The following is a 17,058-nucleotide window of genomic DNA, read 5'->3' on the forward strand; positions in this document are numbered from 1 at the left end:
GTTTGGCCACATTTTGGAGGTTCTGGAAGATGAACAAAACCTGTTCAATAGTCTAATAATGGTTTTTTTTATTTCTCTGTCCTTGGAATGTTACCCAGTTAAGATGGAGCAAGAAGCAGATTCAGCTGTCCTTTTTCTAAGATGGGCTTACCTTGTAAGTAATTCTGATTTTAAGTGTTCAATCCTTCCATCTGAAAAGCACTAAACTTTCATTTTTTCTGCCATACTACTCCAGAATCAAACACTTTGTCCATTTGACAAATTTCTATTCATTCTTGAACACTTTTGCTTACCTAATCCCAAACCATTTGGTCAATTTGTTTTTTCAGTCAGTCCTGGGGCTTGAACTCTGAGTCTGGGTGCTTTCCCTGTGCTCTTCAGCTCAAGGCCAGCACTCTACCGCTTGAGCCATAGCACCACTTCCAGTTTTCTAGTGGTTTATTGGAGATAAGAGTCTCATGGACTTTCCTGCCTGGGTTGGCTTTGAACAGCGATCCTCAGATCTCAGCCTCCTGACTAACTAGGATTATAGGTGTGAGCCACCAGCACCTGGCTAGGGCAATTTTTTTTTTTTTTTTTGTCCGATCGTGGGCCTGAACTCTGGCCTTCAGCTCAAGGCTAGCACTCTACCACTTGAGCCACAGCGCCACTTCTGGCTTTTTTTTTTTTCTGCTTATGTGGTCCTGAGGAATCGAACCCAGGGCCTCATGCATGCAAGGCAAGCACTCTACCACTGAGCCACCTTCCCAACCCCATAGGGCAATTTTTTTAAAAGTGTTTTTGTTTTGTTTTGTTTTTAGATCCTGGGGCTTGAACTTTGGGCACTGTCCCTGAGCTTCTGCTCAAGGCTAGGGTTTTACCACTTGAGCCACACCATCACTTCTGGCTTTTTCTGAGTAGTTTATTGGAAATGAGAGTCTCAGGGACTTACTGCCCAGGCTTCCAACTATGATCCTCAGATCTTCCTGATAGCTAGAATTACAAGCTAGAGTCAGTAGCACATGGAAAGGTTAATTTCTTTTCTTTTCTTTTCTTTTCTTTTTTTGGGGGGGTCCGGTCGTGGGGACTGAACTCTGGGCCTGGGTGCTGGCCCTCAGCTTTTCAGCTCAAGGCTAGCACTCTACGACTTGAGCCACAGCGCCACTTCCGGCTTTTTTCTTTTTGCTTATGTGGTATTGAAGAATCAAACCCAGGGCCTCAGGCATGCAAGGCAAGCGCTCTACCACTGAGCCACCTTCCCAGCCTGGAAAGGTTTATTTCTGAATAATAAAAATAATGGCAATTTGACAAAAAGTTTTACAATTCCACTTTTTGGCTTCTACCTTAGAAAAAGCTATTTACTAAGGAGATTCACTGCACTATTGTTTATACTAGTGAGAAACTGCTATGCATGGGATATCAGGCAGGACAAATCAGCAAATGAGGAGAGTGAATGAAGCTGGAGCATATATGCTCACTCAGATATATTATAACTCCGATCCTTCACCTCCTTCAAGTTCTATGCTTCAATTTCTCTAATTTCCATGAGGACTGATAGTACCCAGCTTTAGCTGGTTACATCCTTCTGCTTTGTGTGTCTCCTGTATTGAACTGACCAACAAGGTGAGGGATGTTTCCTCTTCTGGTCACCTGAAACTGCAACTCTTTTGGTACATGGAGAGAAACTTGGGCTTGTATTCCAGCCTCCTCACAGTTGCCATTGTAGATGGCATTTTCTCTGCAGATACCTTTATTGATGTGGGGTTAAAAAAGCAGTCTATGTTGCCATATTATCTGTGAGCCTTACCCAAGGTCCAGCTACACGCAGTTGGGGATCTTGATGCACAACGTAGACATTAATCTCTTTGTAGATTTCTATGGACATACTTTTGTGGATGTAAGCCCCCAGAGAAAACTATCTGTAGTAAACATTGGTGGGAATTGAAGGTCCTCTGGCCCAGTGATGGGGAGCTCTTAAGGCTCTGGTTATTGGTAGAGACTCAAGAGCTCCCGCTGGACTGCGGAAGCCTCTAGGCTGGATGCCCTGTGATGGGGCCTGAGGTGTGCATTTAGAGCAAGACTCTGCAGCTTGACTCTATGTCAAATCACATTTCAGCAGAGGAGCCTCAGCCAATGATGTAGTATACTCTGGTTACCCTCTCCCATGCAGCTTACTACTTTCCAGGATCAGTCAATGCTGAAAAGAAAGCTTTCTCTATCTGGCTATGGAGTCATTGCCTGGTCTCTGCTCCCCCATGGCTCGGGGAGGCAAGGGTTTATAATGGTGTGCTGTCAGGCTTGTTTGTCTGTGGGTCGTGTTACTAGGCACCCCTGAAAGAATTCCATTTAGCTATACAAGGTTTTGTTTGAGGTTCAAAGTAAGCAAACTTAGAAACCTCTGTGTCCCTTTGTAGGAGAAGGGGTAGGACCACTCTGGGCAGAGTCTGTAACTCTTTGTATTAGATGGGATGGGGCAACTGTGGTCAGTCATGGTCCTGGCTACTTTTTGAAGTCACTTCAGTGTTGTCTGAGTTACTTCCAACTGTCTGTCGTTCAAATTGCTGTTATAAAATCTGGAAAATGCTAAGAAGCATAAAATATCCACTATCCTGATATGAAGATGAGAGTTGTGTTTCTGATAGGTTTATTTACAGAGTCTCCATGTACTGGGGCATGAAGGAGCTTTCTGGGATCATGAAAATACTTTATAATATCATTGGTGTTGATTCCACGACTGAATGCATTTGTCAAAACATAAAGGGCAAGTTTTAGGTATGTAAATCGTACCTCATCCCACTTAACATAAGAATCTGCGTGGGCACTCAGCTTCATAAACAGCCATGCCAGCATTAGCGCTTTCTTATGGAAGTGGCTCCACACTCCCTCTACTGCACTGGGGTCACAGGGAGGTAGCTTTCAGTGTTCCTTCATTAAGACAATACTGAGAATGGTGTAGTCTAGATGTTGGGTCCTTTGCTAGTGGGACAAGAACTTGATACTGGCAAGTTTTTTTTCATGAAGTTGCATCATTCTGTCATTCTCTGTGTATATATGTTGTGTTGGATAATCTAGAGTGTCCTTAAGACATTATTTTCATTGCTATAAAGCTTTTAGGTCTTTAGGATGCTTGATTTTTAGATCTATTTAGTATTGAGGCATCCATTTTTACTTCTTTCTATTAAAAGGGGGGTTAGGATGGTGATTTACTTAGAGGGACAAGGTTTTCCTAGCATAGGCAAGCCTTGTTTTTTTTTTTTTGGGGGGGTCTGGCTGTGGGGCCTGAACTCTGGGCCTGGGCGCTGTCCTTCAGCTCTTCAGCTCAAGGCTAGCACTCTACCACTTGAGCCACATCGCCACTTCCGGCTTTTTTCTTTTTTGCTTATGTGGTGCTCATGCATGCAAGGCAAGTGCTCTACCACTGAGCTACCTTCCCAGTCCGGGTTAATTGTTATTAGTGTTAAAGCAAAATAAGAATAAAGAGGGCATACAACTAGGAAAAGATTCCTAAAGTACAATAATATCTAATGAATTTAACAGTTTGAGCCTCATTAAAGTCCAAAACTATTACACTTCAAAGGACAGAATGAAGAAAATGGTGAATGCATGGTAGGTGTTAAAGGACAGAATGAAGAAAATGGTGAATGTATGGTAGGTGTTCATAATTCTACCACTCAGATGGCTGAAGCAGGATTTTGGGGGACAGTAAGTGTGTGTGTGGGGAAAAAATGAGACTGATAAGCTGGGTGCTGGTGGCTCACGCCTGTCATCCTAGCTACGCAGGAGGCTGAGATCTGAGGATCACAGTTCAAAGCCAGCTCATGCAGGAAAGTCCATGAGACTTTTATCTCCACTAAACCACTAGAAAACTGGAAGTGGCACTGTGACTGAAGCATAGAGCACTTGCCTTGAGCTGAAGAGTGTAGGGACAGCGCCGAAGCCCAGAGTTCAAGCCCCACAACCAAAAAAAAAAAAAAAAAAAAAAAAGAGACTGATAAAGGACTGTATTCAGAGTTTATAATTTCTTGTAACTTATGAATTTCTTATATACAAGGAGATGTAAAATTGAATTAAAAAGTGGGTAAAGGTAAGGGATTTCATCAAATACTAAATGGATTCTCACCAGGCCCACAAAAGATCTCAGTATCATTGATCATTAAGGAAATGCAAAATAAAACCACAGTGAAATAAATATTACATCACCCATGAAAGTGGCTATAAAATGGTCATTAATGAAGAAGTAGGAACCCTCACATACCTTAGATGGCAATGTACAATGAAACAGTTCCTTTGAAAGGCAGTTTGTCATGTTCTTAAAAAGTCAACCATAAAACTACTGTAAAAACCAGCGATTCTTTGTTTGTTTGTTTATTTGCCGGTCATGGAGCCTGAACTCTGGGCCTGGGCACTGTCCCTCAGCTCTTCAGCTCAAGGCAAGCATCCTACCGCTTGAGCTACACTTCCGGTTTTCTACTGGTTTATTGGAGAAAAGAGTCTCATGGACTTTCCTGCCCGGGCTGGCTTTGAACCGTGATCCTCAGATCTCAGCCTCCTGAGTAGCTAGGATTACAGGCGTGAGCCACCGGTGCTTGGCAAAATTTCTTTAAATGTGTTTAGGCCCAAGTTAATGCCCACATGTGCAGCAGCAGAAGTGATACTCAGAAACATACTGTTCAGAGCCCTTCCCTGAGCTGATACATCCATTACATTTTGTATCACCTTTTTTATATGTAATGTCCAGAAAGGAAAGGTTTTAGGCAGAGGACAGATTAGTACTTGTCTAGGAAGTATAAACAGAGATTAACTATTAATTATATGAGAAGTATTGTGTTATAGAGATAAAAATGCTCTAAAACTAATTTATGATGATAATTATACCACTTGGTAAAGTTTCTGAAATCACTGAATTCTTACATCAAAATGAATGTGTTTTATCTATGCATTTTTTTTTTCTTTTTTTGTTTTTGTTTGTTTTTTGGGTCTTGTTGTGGGGCCTGAACTCTGGGCGTGGGCACTGTCCCTCAGCTCTTCAGCTCAAGGCTAGCGCTCTACCACTTGAGCCACAGCACCACTTCCGGCTTTTTTTCTTTTTGCTTATGTGGTGCTGAGGAATCGAACCCAGGGCTTCAGGCATGCAAGGCAAGGGCTCTGCCACTGAGCCACCTTCCCAGCCCCTATCTATGCATTATTTATTTATACCCCATTGAAAAAGGGTGGCACTGTTTTGGCTAAGATTGGTATGTAGCTGTTCTCTAAAGTGCTTTCAACTACTGGTGTCTTTTTTTTTTTTTGCTGGTCATGGGGCCTTAACTCTGGGCCTGGGCGCTGTCCCTCAGCTCTTCAGCTCAAGGGGAGCACTCTACCACTTGAGCCACAACGCCACTTCCAGTTTTCTAGTGGTTTATTGGAGGTAAGAGTCTCACAGACTTTCCTGCCTGGGCTGGCTTTGAACTGTGATCCTCAGGTCTCTTCCTTCTGAATAGCTAGGATTATAGGCATGAGCCACTGGTGCCTGGCTTTGATTGTTTTTTGTTTTTTGTGTTTGCCAGTCTTGGGGCCTGAACTCTGGGCCTGGACGCTGTCCCTTAGCTCTTCAGCTCAAGGCTAGCGCTCTAACTCTTGAGCCACAGTGCCACTTGTGGCTTTTTCTGCTTATGTGATGCTGAGGAATTGAACCCAAGGCCTCATGCATGCAAGGCAGGCACTCTACTACTGAGCCACTTCACAGCCCTCTACTGGTATCTTGTAATGGCTTCACAAAGCCTCTGCCAGCCCTGCGACACTTAGCACATTCCCATTTGGGAGGAAGAATGAAGCAAAGTCAGGCTATGAGTGACTTCAGCTCTGGGTTTGTAGATGTTTGTCCTTTTGCAGTATGCTTTGGCCCACCCCCTTCTGTAGAGAGCCTGTTTCTTTAGCTTTGTGAATCTGGGTACACTGTGGCTTGCCTACTGTGCTTTCATGGGTTCTACAGAGGAGTCTAAACGTTGGCATCCGGAGTCTAGATTTCAAGCCAGTGTTGCTGCACAGGCATTGTGTAACCTTGAACCACTTTAAACTTCACTTCTCTAAGCCCAATTTCTCCTGTTTGAGTTGGGTCTTGTGATAAATTCAGGTCGAGACACAAGTAGAAAATATAACAAGATTATGTTTGGGTGTGCATGTATCTGAGTATGGCGAGACTACTACTTCCTTGAAATTTATTAAAGAATGGGTGGGGTGGCTGGAAGCCAATGGCTCAAGCCTGTAATCCTAGCTACTCAGGAGGCTGAGAGCTAAGGATTGAGGTTCAAAGCCAGCCCGGGAAGGAAAGTCCGTGAGACTCTTATCTCCAATAAACCACCAGAAAACCGGAAGTGGCACTGTGGCTGAAAGTGGTAGAGCACTAGCCTTGAGCTGAAGAGTTCAGGGACTGCGCCCAGACCCAGAGTTCAAGCCCCATGATTGACCAAAAAAAAATGGGCTGTAGTTGTGGCTGAAGTTGTAGAGCACCTTCCCAGCAAGCAGAAAGTACTGAGTTCAAACTCTAGTTTTACACACATACACACACACACTCACAAGCATCTCACACACACACATATATATGTACACACACACACACAAATAAAATAAGCAATGAGAAATAAATGAGCTATAGGGAGGGCCCTGCAGATCTCCTGCCTGCACAGTACAGATCCAAGCCAGCTGCACGACAGGTGCTTTTATCCAGAGTAAGAATGTCTTAAAGATAGAACGAATCAGTGAATGAAGTAAGTGGCTTCAGAGAATCTGGATACACCTGTTTGCAGAGTTCATTTTTGTGCTGCAGCTGGCAGGAACCTTGGCATCAGGAGGGAGATCTAGAGCCCCAACAGCCCAGTCCTGGGTTTCCTGGCAACAGTGAAACAAAGTCAGAGGATTCTCTGCCTTCCATGTTCTGAGTAAGCCCCAGGTGAGGAGGAGCGTGTGCTGCTAAGCTGGAGCTGAGTGTCCTCTGCCACTCACCCACAGCTCCACTTCTGGTGGTGGTTCATTGGACCTTCCTGTCTAGGCTGACTGTGAACTGAAATCCTCAGATCTCAGCCTCCTGAGTACCTAGAATTATAGGCATGAGCCACTGGTGCCAGACTAACTCCTGACTTGTGAAAGAAGAGGCAGCTAGAGAAATAAGATGTCAGCTGCCATGTCAATGGTTATTTCACCCATTCATTCCCCAAGTATGTTGAACCCTGGAATCTAAGACTAGCAGTGACTCAGGTCTAGGCAGTTCACAGGGTGAGGCAGAGCAGGGCGTGGAAGTGGTCTTCCTATAGGAGACAGGGCTCACTCCTGGTGATGGAGTCTTCTCTTTCTCTCAGGCAGGACTGCCAGTCTGGTGGACACTCTGCAGGTATGTCTCTGCAGGCTTGGGAGTGGGAAGAAGATGAGGATCAGGGAAGCATGGAACCCATCTCTCCTCTGGCAAGTTTTTACAAGTCCCTGAGTGACTGTGACGTGGAAGAATACCTCAGGGCCAAGGCCAGGGCCCAGGAGTCAGATTCTGATGACCACTTCAGTATGGACTCCTCATTCAAGACCGCCAGCACCTTTGACTCAGACGCACCCCAGGTCGTCCCCTGCAAATTCGTTATTTCACTTGCTTTCCCAGCAAATGCAGGTAGGTGCCTCGGCAGAATTCCAGAATTCTCTCCCAGAAAGCATTACTGACTTCCTCCTGGGAGTCTTCAGCCACATATGCCTGGCATCTTTCCTCACTGGCCCTTATATCCCTAATAATACACTTGCTTCTTCTTTCTCTTTCCTTCCCTCCTTCCTTTTTGTTGTTGTTTTTTTTTTTGGGTCCATTCGTGGGCCTGAACTCTGGGCCTGGGCATTGTCCCTCAGTCTTCAGCTCAAGGCTAGTGCTCTACCACTTGAGCCACAGGGCCACTTCCGGCTTTTTTCCTTTTTGCTTATGTGGTGCTTTGGAATCGAACCCAGGGGCTCAGGCATGCAAGGCAAGTGCTCTACCACTGAGCCACCTTCGCAGCCCTCCCTCCTTCCTTTGTTCCTTCCTTCCTTCCTTCCTTCTTTCCTTCCCTCCCTCCCTCCTTCTTTCCTTTCCTTTCCTTTCTTTCCTTTCCTTCCTTCCTTTTTTTTCTCTTTTTGCATATGTGGTGCTGAGGAATCGAACCCAGGGCCTCATGCATGCAAGGCAAACGCTCTACCACTGAGCCACCTTCCCAGCCCGCCTTCCTTCCTTTCTTTTTTTTTTTTTTTTTTTTGGGTCCGGTCGTGGGGCCTGAACTCTGGGCCTGGGCGCTGTCCCTCAGCTCTTCAGCTCAAGGCTAGCGCTCTACCACTTGAGCCACAGCGCCACTTCCGGCTTTTTTCTTTTTGCTTATGTGGTGCTGAGGAATCGAACCCAGGGCCTCAGGCATGCAAGGCAAGCACTCTACCACTGAGCCACCTTCCCAGCCCCTTCCTTCCTTTCTTTCTTTCCTTCCTTCCTTCCCTTTCTTTCTTTCCTTCCTTCCTTCCTTCTTTCTTTTTTTTTTTTTTTGGTCAGTCATGGGCCTTGAACTCTGGGCCTGGGCGCTGTCCCTCAGCTCTTCAGCTCAAGGCGAGCGCTCAACCACTTGAGCTACAGCGCCACTTCCGGTTTTCTGGTGGTTTATTGGAGATAAGAGTCTCATGGTCTCTCCTGCCCGGGCTGGCTTTGAACCGCGATCCTCAGATCTCAGCCTCCTGAGTAGCTAGGATTACAGGCGTGAGCCACCAGCACCCGGCTCTTTCTTTCTTTTTCTTTCTTTTTTTCTTTCCTTCCTTCTTTCTTCTTTCTTTTTTTTTTGTGCTAGAACTAATATTGGAACCCAAGCCTTGTGCTTTCTAGGTAGGAGCTATGCCACTGAGTCATGCCCTTTTCATTTTTTGCTTTATTTTTCAGTTAGGGTTCATTTTTTCCCCTGGCATTGAATTCAGACCATGTTTTCCCTACATATGCCTCCATATAACTAGATGTGTCTAACACACCTGGCTTATTTGTTGAGATGGGACTTTTTGTTGAGGCTAGCCTCGAACTATGATTCTGATCTGCACTCAAGTAGTTGGGTTATGATGTGAATTACTAGCCCTGTCCCTTGAGATTTTCTTTTCTTATTTTGGTACTCCTTCAAAAGGCATTTGAAGAATTTATCTTCAAAACCTTGCGAAATCTTTGAGATACCTTTGTCTGGAAATAAAATTCTAGGTTCCATTATTTCCCTTCAATACTTAAATATTTATAGTAAGTATATAAATATTTATATGTTATTTAAGAAAAATTAGAGCCGGGTGCTGGTGGCTCATAACCTGTCATCCTAGCTACTGAGGAGGATGAGATCTGAGGATCATGGTTCAAAGCCAGCCCAAGCAGAAAAGTCTGTGAGACTCTTATCTCCAATAAACCACTCAAAAACTGGAAGTGGCGCCGTGGCTCAGGCGGTAGAGCTCTTGCCTTGAACCAAAGAGTGCAGGGATAGCGCCCAAGCCCAGAGTTCAAGCCCCATGACTGACCAAAAAAAAAAAAAAAAAAAGAAAGAAAAATTAGGTCCCACATGGTCTATTCTACAACATTCCTTTTTTTTTTTTTTTTTGGTTGGTTGTGGGGCTTGAACTCTGGGCCTGGGCACTCTCCCTGCACTCTTCAGCTCAAGGCAAGTGCTCTACTGCCTGAGCCACGGTGCCACTTCCTGTTTTCGAGTAGTTTATTGGAGATGAGTGTCACGGACTTTCCTGCCCAGGCTGGCGTTGAACCATAATCCTCAGATCTCAGCCATCTGAGTAGCTAGGATGACAGGCATGAGCCATCGGTGCCCGACACCTCTAAGATTTTGAATTGTCAATTTTTTTTAAAATATGAAAGTTAGCCGGGCGCCAGTGGCTCAGGAGGCTGAGATCTGAAGATTGTGGTTCAAAGCCAGCCCAGGCAGGAAAGTCCGTGAGACTCTTTTTTTGTTTTTTTTAATTGTAAAAATACTGTACAGAGGGGTTACAATTACATGGGCAAGGTAATGAGTACATTTCTTTTTTTTTTTTTTGGGTCTGAACTCTGGGCCTGGGCACTGTCCCTCTTCAGCTCAAGGCTAGGGCTCTACCACTTGATCTACAGCGCCACTTCTGGCTTTTTTCTTTTTGTTTATGTGGTGCTGAGGAATCAAACCCAGGGCCTCATGCATGCAAGGCAAGCGCTCAACCACTGAGCCACCTTCCCAGCCCCATGAGTACATTTCTTATCAAGCATTGTTGCCTCCTCCTTTGTTTCCCCTTCTCATCCCTTCCCATCCCACCCACCCCAAGTCTGTGAAACTCTTATTTCCAATAAACCACCAGAAAACCAGAAGTGGTGCTATAGCTCAAGTGGTAGAGCGCTTGCCTTGAGCTGAAGAGCTGAGGTTTGCAAAGGTGCAATGCAGTAGTAGTACAGTTGCCTTGAATGTGCAAGGCCTTGTATTCCATCTCCATCATTAGAAAGAACAAAAGACTGTGAAAAACGCAGGAAAATCACTCTCCCCAGTGCCCCCTGTAATGCCTCCTTTGAGAGCGTGGCCTACTTCTGCCCCCAGTGCCCTCACTTCCTTCCACTAGGCTCTGCCCAGAATGGTTCCACCCTTCCCAGCAGCATCTCAAGCTGGGCACTGAGCCCTTAGTTGTGAATTTGGGGACATTTTCAAACCATAGTGTTCTTTCTTGCCTCCAGGAGTCTGTGGAGACAGGTCTGCTTTTCTATACAAGATTAGAATGAGACTTATTAAATCTGTATTTTTTAGGTCAAAAAGGAAAATACACAAATTTTACTGATAAACATAAGAAACACTCTAAACCGGACAATCGCACTACAAAATCTCGCCGTTTCTATCACATTGAGTATGTCTTCCTGCCCGATGATGGAGAACCAAAAAAAGTTGATGTAGTGGTATTTCCAGGAGTTGCCAAAGTGTTCCTGGAGTCAGTAGTAAAGGTGCGTGGTGTCTGTCTGACTGTGTACAGAATGCAGTAGTCACAATATTGCTGTGAGTGTTCTGCAGCACAGGCAGCCTCAGAACTGGCTAAAGCGCAGGGTCCTGGGGCCACCTCAGACCTCCTGAGTGAGAATCTGAAGTCATCAAAAAATACTGGTTGCCAGGTGCTGGTGGCTCAGGCCTGTCATCCTAACTACTCAGGAGGCTGAGATCTGAGGATCACGGTTCAAAGCCAGACCAGGCAGGAAAGTCCATGACACTCTTATCTCCAGAACACTGGAAGTGGTGCTGTGGCTCAAGTGGTAGAGCTCTTGCCATAAGCTGAAGAGCTGAGGGACAGCACCCCAGCCAAGTTCAAGCCCCATTCTCTCTCCCCAAAAATATATAGGTTACTTAAAGTATTTTTACTTTATTTAAGGTGTTAAAAAGTTTCAGTAGGGGCTGGGAAGGTGGCTCAGTGGTAGAGCACTTGCCTTACATGCTCGAGGCCCTGGGTTCAATTCCTCAGCACCACATAAGTAAAAAGCCGGAAGTGGCGCTGTGGCTCAAGTGGTAGAGCGCTAGCCTTGAGTTGAAGAGCTGAGGGACAGCGCCCAGGCCCAGAGTTCAGGCCCCACGAGTGGACCCAAAAAAAAAAAAAAAGTTTCAGTAGCTCTTGAGGTGTGTGTGTGTGTGTGTGTGTGTGTGTGTGTGTGTGTGTGTGTGTGTGTGTGTGTGTGTGTGTGTGTGTGTGTGTGTGTGTGTTTTTCATGTGCCTGACTGCTGCTTGTTGTTCCTACTTGGCCTGCATTATTGCTTTGAAATAATCAGAGAGGACACTATTTACATGAATTTTCTTTTTTTTGTTTTTTATTTTTCCTGAGAAATGCAGAGGTCTGCCAGGGCCCAGTACATAATGTCCATTTCCCACAGTGAGTTCAGAGCCAGGAGTGAGGTAATCACAGAACATAGCCAGTAGAGGGCAGTGTGCTAACCCCGTTGCTGGTGGGGTAGGCTGCAGTTTCTGTTGAACTCTGTGCAGCTTCTGAATGGTTGTTTTACACAGACGGTGAAGCCGTGGCGAGAAGGTAACAAAATCTGGGTGTCATGGAGCCAAACTTTCAATGTCAATATGACAAAGGAGTTATTAAAGAAAATAAATTTCCACAAGATCACCTTGAGGCTCTGGGACACCAAGGACAAGGTCTCCAAGAAAGTCAGGTACTACCGTTTGAAGACTGGTGGTTATTCAGAGGACACAGGATCTTTTGGTAAGTCTGTCTGTCATTTTTTTTTTTTTTTTTTTGGCCAGTCGTGGGGCATGAACTCTGGGCCTGGGTGCTGTCCCTCAGCTCTTCAGTTCAAGGCCAGCACTCTAGCCCTTGAGCCACTGCACCACTTCTGGCTTTATCTGCTTATGTGGTGCTGAGGAATTGAACCCAGGGCCTCATGCATGCAAAGGCAAGCACACTACCATTGAGCCACCTTCCCAGCCCTAAGTATGTAATTTTTGTTTTGTTTAAATGATTGTGGAGTTTTGAGATTTCTCACTACAGAAGTCTGAAATGCTCTATAGTTTAAATAGCACTCTGATGCCTTTAGTGAGAAATTCCACAACTGATCTCACCTGACTAATTAAAATGAGGGCACACTAAGAATACTATGTGAAATCATTTAAGCTTGTATAAATGTGTTATACATTCAGCATAAAGAAATTTCATGTTTAGACTTGGACCTCTTTCTCAAAATAGCTCACTTACATATACAGATATTCTTGACTGAAAAAAATCCCAAGCATTTTAGGTGAGAAATATTCAACTTGTGGTATTGGGGTGAAGCCAGCCTTCTTTCACATCCATCCCCTAGTTTGCCCAATATACACATTGCTTCTTGTTTTGATGGCATGTCATTCCCCTAGGCCCTTCTTGGGGAACAGGAGGTGTCTCTTGGAGAGTCATGACATGATGGCCAGCATCTGTGGGTTTTTTTTTTTGCTGTTGTTGTTGTGGGGCCTGAACTCTGGGCCTGGGCACTGTCCCTCAGCTCTTCCGCTCAAGGCTAGAGCTCTACCACTTGAGCCACAGCACCACTTCAGCTTTTTTCTGCTTATATGGTGCTGAGGAATTGAACCCAGGGCCTCATGCAGGCTAGGCAAGCACTCTACCACTGAGCCGCCTTCCCAGCCTGCATCTGTGTTCTTCTACTGCCTTTCAGTATATTTTGTCCCAGTGCAGCCCTGACATGGGTGGCCATTACTAGTCTGTCTGTATTATGTCCACTAGAAAAAACACTAAGAATATCAATAAACAAAGGAGAAAAGTTGGGTTGGTGTATAGCTCAGTGTTAGAGTGCTTTACAGGTGCTTTCTTCTGGGGGCTTTTATGCAGATAACAGGGTGTCGAGCAGTGTCCTGGGCCTTTGCTCACTGGACTTGAGTCAGCCTTCCAGCATGATAATAAACAATTCCTACATAATACTGCCAAAATTGCCCCTAGCTGTGAATCTTTTTCTTAACTAGATGAATGGGAAGACACATGTTCTCAAATCATGTTCTCAAATCCCTCCACCTGACATACTCCCTTGCCTTGTGATGGGCTCACACTGGCATTCCAATATGAGTGCTGGAAAAGAGGTCAGGAAAGCTTTCTGGCTAGGGAACAGTAGGGGCTATGTCTAGAAGGCTGCATGGAATCATGGGCCAAAGGAAGGAATGTTCTGGACCCTGCAGAGAGAGCCCATGGCCTGAATGCTCCTAAGACTACGGCACCTGCTTCTCCTCAAAGCCTGACGCTAGCTTAGCATCATTGACTATTCCTTTATGTATATCTTGACCACTAAAAGACTCGTATGTATTCACTTCTTAAGAACAGTTTAGAAATTGAGTGGCAGAAAGCAGAACGAATTCAAGCCATCTGATGTCTGTCTAGAATCACTGTCAGCAGCTTTCCTGTAGGTCTAGCCCACCTGTTGTCTGTAGTCCTGTCTTCTGACACCTGCTGAGATATGTTATAGACACTTGCATCGTGAAGGGTGCGGAAACACCCTCAGGAGGCCTGCTTCCTGTTATAAAGGAAGGGTTTTTGTTTGGTAGATCATGCCCTAGAGCCAATGGTCTTGGTGGAATGTCCTTACCAGAGTTACTATTTCACTTTGCTTCTATCTGCTTAGCCCCTTGGTTTCCCAGTGCTGAGTGGAGAGGACATTCTAGAAACCCTCAAATCTGATTTTGCCCTTCCTGTGCTCTCATTAGGTTGACTCCCATCTTCCCACTTGCCTGAAGTCTGTGCTTGGCTGATGCTCTTTGGTGTTCTCTGTTATGCAGCTTCTCTTTATGCAATCTGGCTCACTCCATTCTGGGGTTGGGGGGTGGGCAGGTGGAGGTGGTGTTTCTTCCTCTCTCTGACACCATAGCCTGCCCGTCCCATGTTACCACGGTGATACTGGCACTTCATTGCTCTGAGACTTCACAGCTTCCCAGTGCCTTAGAAGACCAAGTGTATCCTTCTGAGTTTGACTCTAAAGGCTTTTTATGGTTTTCTCCTCAAGGCTCTGATCCTGTGCTGCTCCCACACCTCCTGGTTCCTGAAGTTACAGGGCTCTTCTTCATTGAGGCACAATCCATATTCCAAAGGATCTTGGTTCCTATCTCTTTTTCCACAGATTTTATCTGCCCTTCAAAATGAATGAAATTTCACTTCCTTTCCTGGTCCCTGCCCCACACTTCTTTCTTGTAGCTACTGCTATCATCATTCATGCCTTCCATCCCCTCTTGACCGCTGCCAAGAGCCTGCAATGCCCTGTTGCTGATAAAAGGGAAGGTGGAGGGGTTGGGGAGGTGGCTCAGGGGTAGAGTGCTCACCTTGCACACATGAGCCCTGGGTTCAATTCCTCAGCACCACATAAGCAGAAAAAGTGGCACTGTGGTTCAAGTGGTAGAGCACTAGCCTTGGGATGAAGAGTTGAGGGACAGCGCCCAGGCCCAGAGTTCAAGCCCCACAACCAGCCAAAAAAAAAAAAAAAGTGAAGGTGGTGGGTACAGGAGCTCTGGTGCAAGCCTGGCTTTGCCCCTCACTGGGGATAAACTCTGGTATGGACCAGTTCTGCCACAAGAAACTCAAGTGCCAGATCCATGCATTGCCCGTAGAACAGGGACGTAATGCTGTGTTCCCCCTAGCAAGACAGTGACTCCTGGGCTGGGAAGGTGGCTCAGTGGCAGAGTGCTTGCCTTGCATGCATGAGGCCCTGGGTTCGATTCCTCAGCACCACATAAGCAGAAAAAAAAAACCCCAAAACAAACAAAAAAACAACAAAAAAAAGACAGTGACCCTGAAAAAGTGTCACCTAAGTGCTCGGTGACTTCACTGACAGACACCACTGTCAGCTGAAAGCAGGCATTATTGCTCTTTGAGGTTCCTGGTTGGGGGCAGCTGTCCTGGAGGACAGCACCCCCCACGTTGTGTATCCACTGTCTCATGTCCACCAGAAGGTAGTGACTGCCATACACCAGCGGGTCAGTAGGTATCTCTAATCCACTAAGCCGGTGGACCTTTCTCCTGTGTTCTAGAGGAAGTAAGAATGTTGGTTTTAAATCAGAAAAAAATGTCTGAAATGGATACTGAGAGAGTCAGCACTGTCAGAGAGAAATACGATAAGGAATATCTGTCAGGAACAAAAGAAAAGGCAGAAAAACACTCACAGTCTCAACAAGGTAAGTAGACAACTGTGGGTACAACATGCATGCACCACTTTTGGTTGTTGATTCTTTTCTTGTATTTTCATATGGTTTATGACTTACAAATAACTTTTATGATGGTAGAAATTAGATATGTATTTTTAAAGACCCAATGAATAGTAATGAAAAGTAAAAGAAGACAGGAAAAAGAATCATTCTATCACCAATTACAATCAGCTTAACATTTTATTTACCATATTATAGCAAATTTCTCTGATTTCATTCTTGGGCTTTTTTTTTTTTTTTTTTTTTTTTTTTTTTGTCAGTGATGAGGCTTGAACTCTGGGCCTGAGCACTGTCCCTCAATTCTTCAGCTCAAGGCAAGTGCTCTACCGCTTGAGTCACAGCACCACTTTCAGTTTTCTGGTGGTTAACTGGAAAGAAGATCTCAAGGCCTTTCCTGTCCAGGCTGACATTGAACTGAGATCCTCAGATCTCAGCCGCCTGTGTAGCTAGGATTACAGGCATGAGCCACTGGTGCCCACTCTTAGGCTTTTTTCTTTTTTTAAAATACTAGGTTATCCTGGATGCATTCAGTATTTCTGTATACTGAGATTATTAATGTGTCATCACAAGTACTTTCCTCTCTGCTTAAGAACTTTCTATGACAGGGCTGGGAAGTTGGCTCAGTGGTAGAGCGCTTGCCTTGCATGCCTGAGGCCCTGGGTTCGATTCCTTAGCACCACATAAGCAAAAAGAAAAAAGCCAGAAGTGGCGCTGTGGCTCAGTGGTAGAGCACTAGCCTTGAGCTGAAGAGCTGAGGGACAGCGCTCTCAGGCCCACAGTTCAGGCCCCATGACCGGCCCCCCCCAAAAAAAAAGAACTTTCTATGACAGTACATTTGACATGATCATCTTTCATCTGTAGATGGGATTGCAATTTGCCTAACCATGTAAAAGTGCTAAAGTGGACAATTCCATAGGTAATAAATAAAGTCACGCAAGACTATGCTTGCTCCCATTTGTCCAACAGAATCAGTCTGGTCTGTATATATTCATCCACTTAGTTATTGTTAACGATCCTTTGAAATCATTGTTACTGAATGTGTGCCAGGCTTTCTGCCACAGAGATGTATTAGAAATGTGTAAGGAGCCTCCTTTCTTAGAGAACTAGCATGGAAGAAGAGATGTGGTGACATCTGCTAATATTACCAGGTTCCCACCAAACAGACCTTGAAATTTCTTCTAAGAACAGTGAAGAATATGAAAAGTCACTCAAAATGGATGATCTTTCTCCATTTCGGTAAGGATGGACCATGTCATTAGGGGAGATGGGAACTCTTGTATTGGTCCTACTCTGAGTCATGTACTACTTCCTCCTCCTCCTCCTCCTCCGCCTCCTCCTCCTCTTCCTCCTCCTCTTCCTCCTCTTCTTTTCATTATTATTATTATTTTAATTTTAGCACTTCTGGCT

At 45.1% G+C, this 17,058-nt stretch overlaps 1 protein-coding gene across 9 annotated transcripts in view; it reads left to right on the forward strand.

The window, feature by feature from the left end:
* Nucleotides 1–17,058, forward strand: part of LOC138824885 (uncharacterized) — a 59,031-nt gene that overhangs the window by 10,080 nt on the left and 31,893 nt on the right. For 5 of the 9 annotated variants that reach the window (XM_070019318.1, XM_070019322.1, XM_070019321.1 and 2 more), the window contains 6 exons: nucleotides 99–154; nucleotides 7,314–7,612; nucleotides 10,743–10,933; nucleotides 11,980–12,184; nucleotides 15,478–15,621; nucleotides 16,800–16,887. In XM_070019318.1, the coding sequence (XP_069875419.1) occupies nucleotides 7,348–7,612; nucleotides 10,743–10,933; nucleotides 11,980–12,184; nucleotides 15,478–15,621; nucleotides 16,800–16,887 (893 nt within the window). In that variant the 5' untranslated portion in view covers nucleotides 99–154; nucleotides 7,314–7,347. Of the gene's footprint in view, nucleotides 1–98; nucleotides 155–6,889; nucleotides 6,908–6,961; nucleotides 7,173–7,212; nucleotides 7,231–7,313; nucleotides 7,613–10,742; nucleotides 10,934–11,979; nucleotides 12,185–15,477; nucleotides 15,622–16,799; nucleotides 16,888–17,058 lie in introns of those variants that run through there. The other 4 variants (XM_070019324.1, XM_070019323.1, XM_070019326.1 and 1 more) reach the window with 4 other exon arrangements.

This window comes from Dipodomys merriami, unplaced genomic scaffold, assembly GCF_024711535.1.
Source record: "Dipodomys merriami isolate MVZ:Mamm:240054 unplaced genomic scaffold, mDipMer1.0.p SCAF_13, whole genome shotgun sequence".
NCBI lineage: Eukaryota > Metazoa > Chordata > Mammalia > Rodentia > Heteromyidae > Dipodomys > Dipodomys merriami.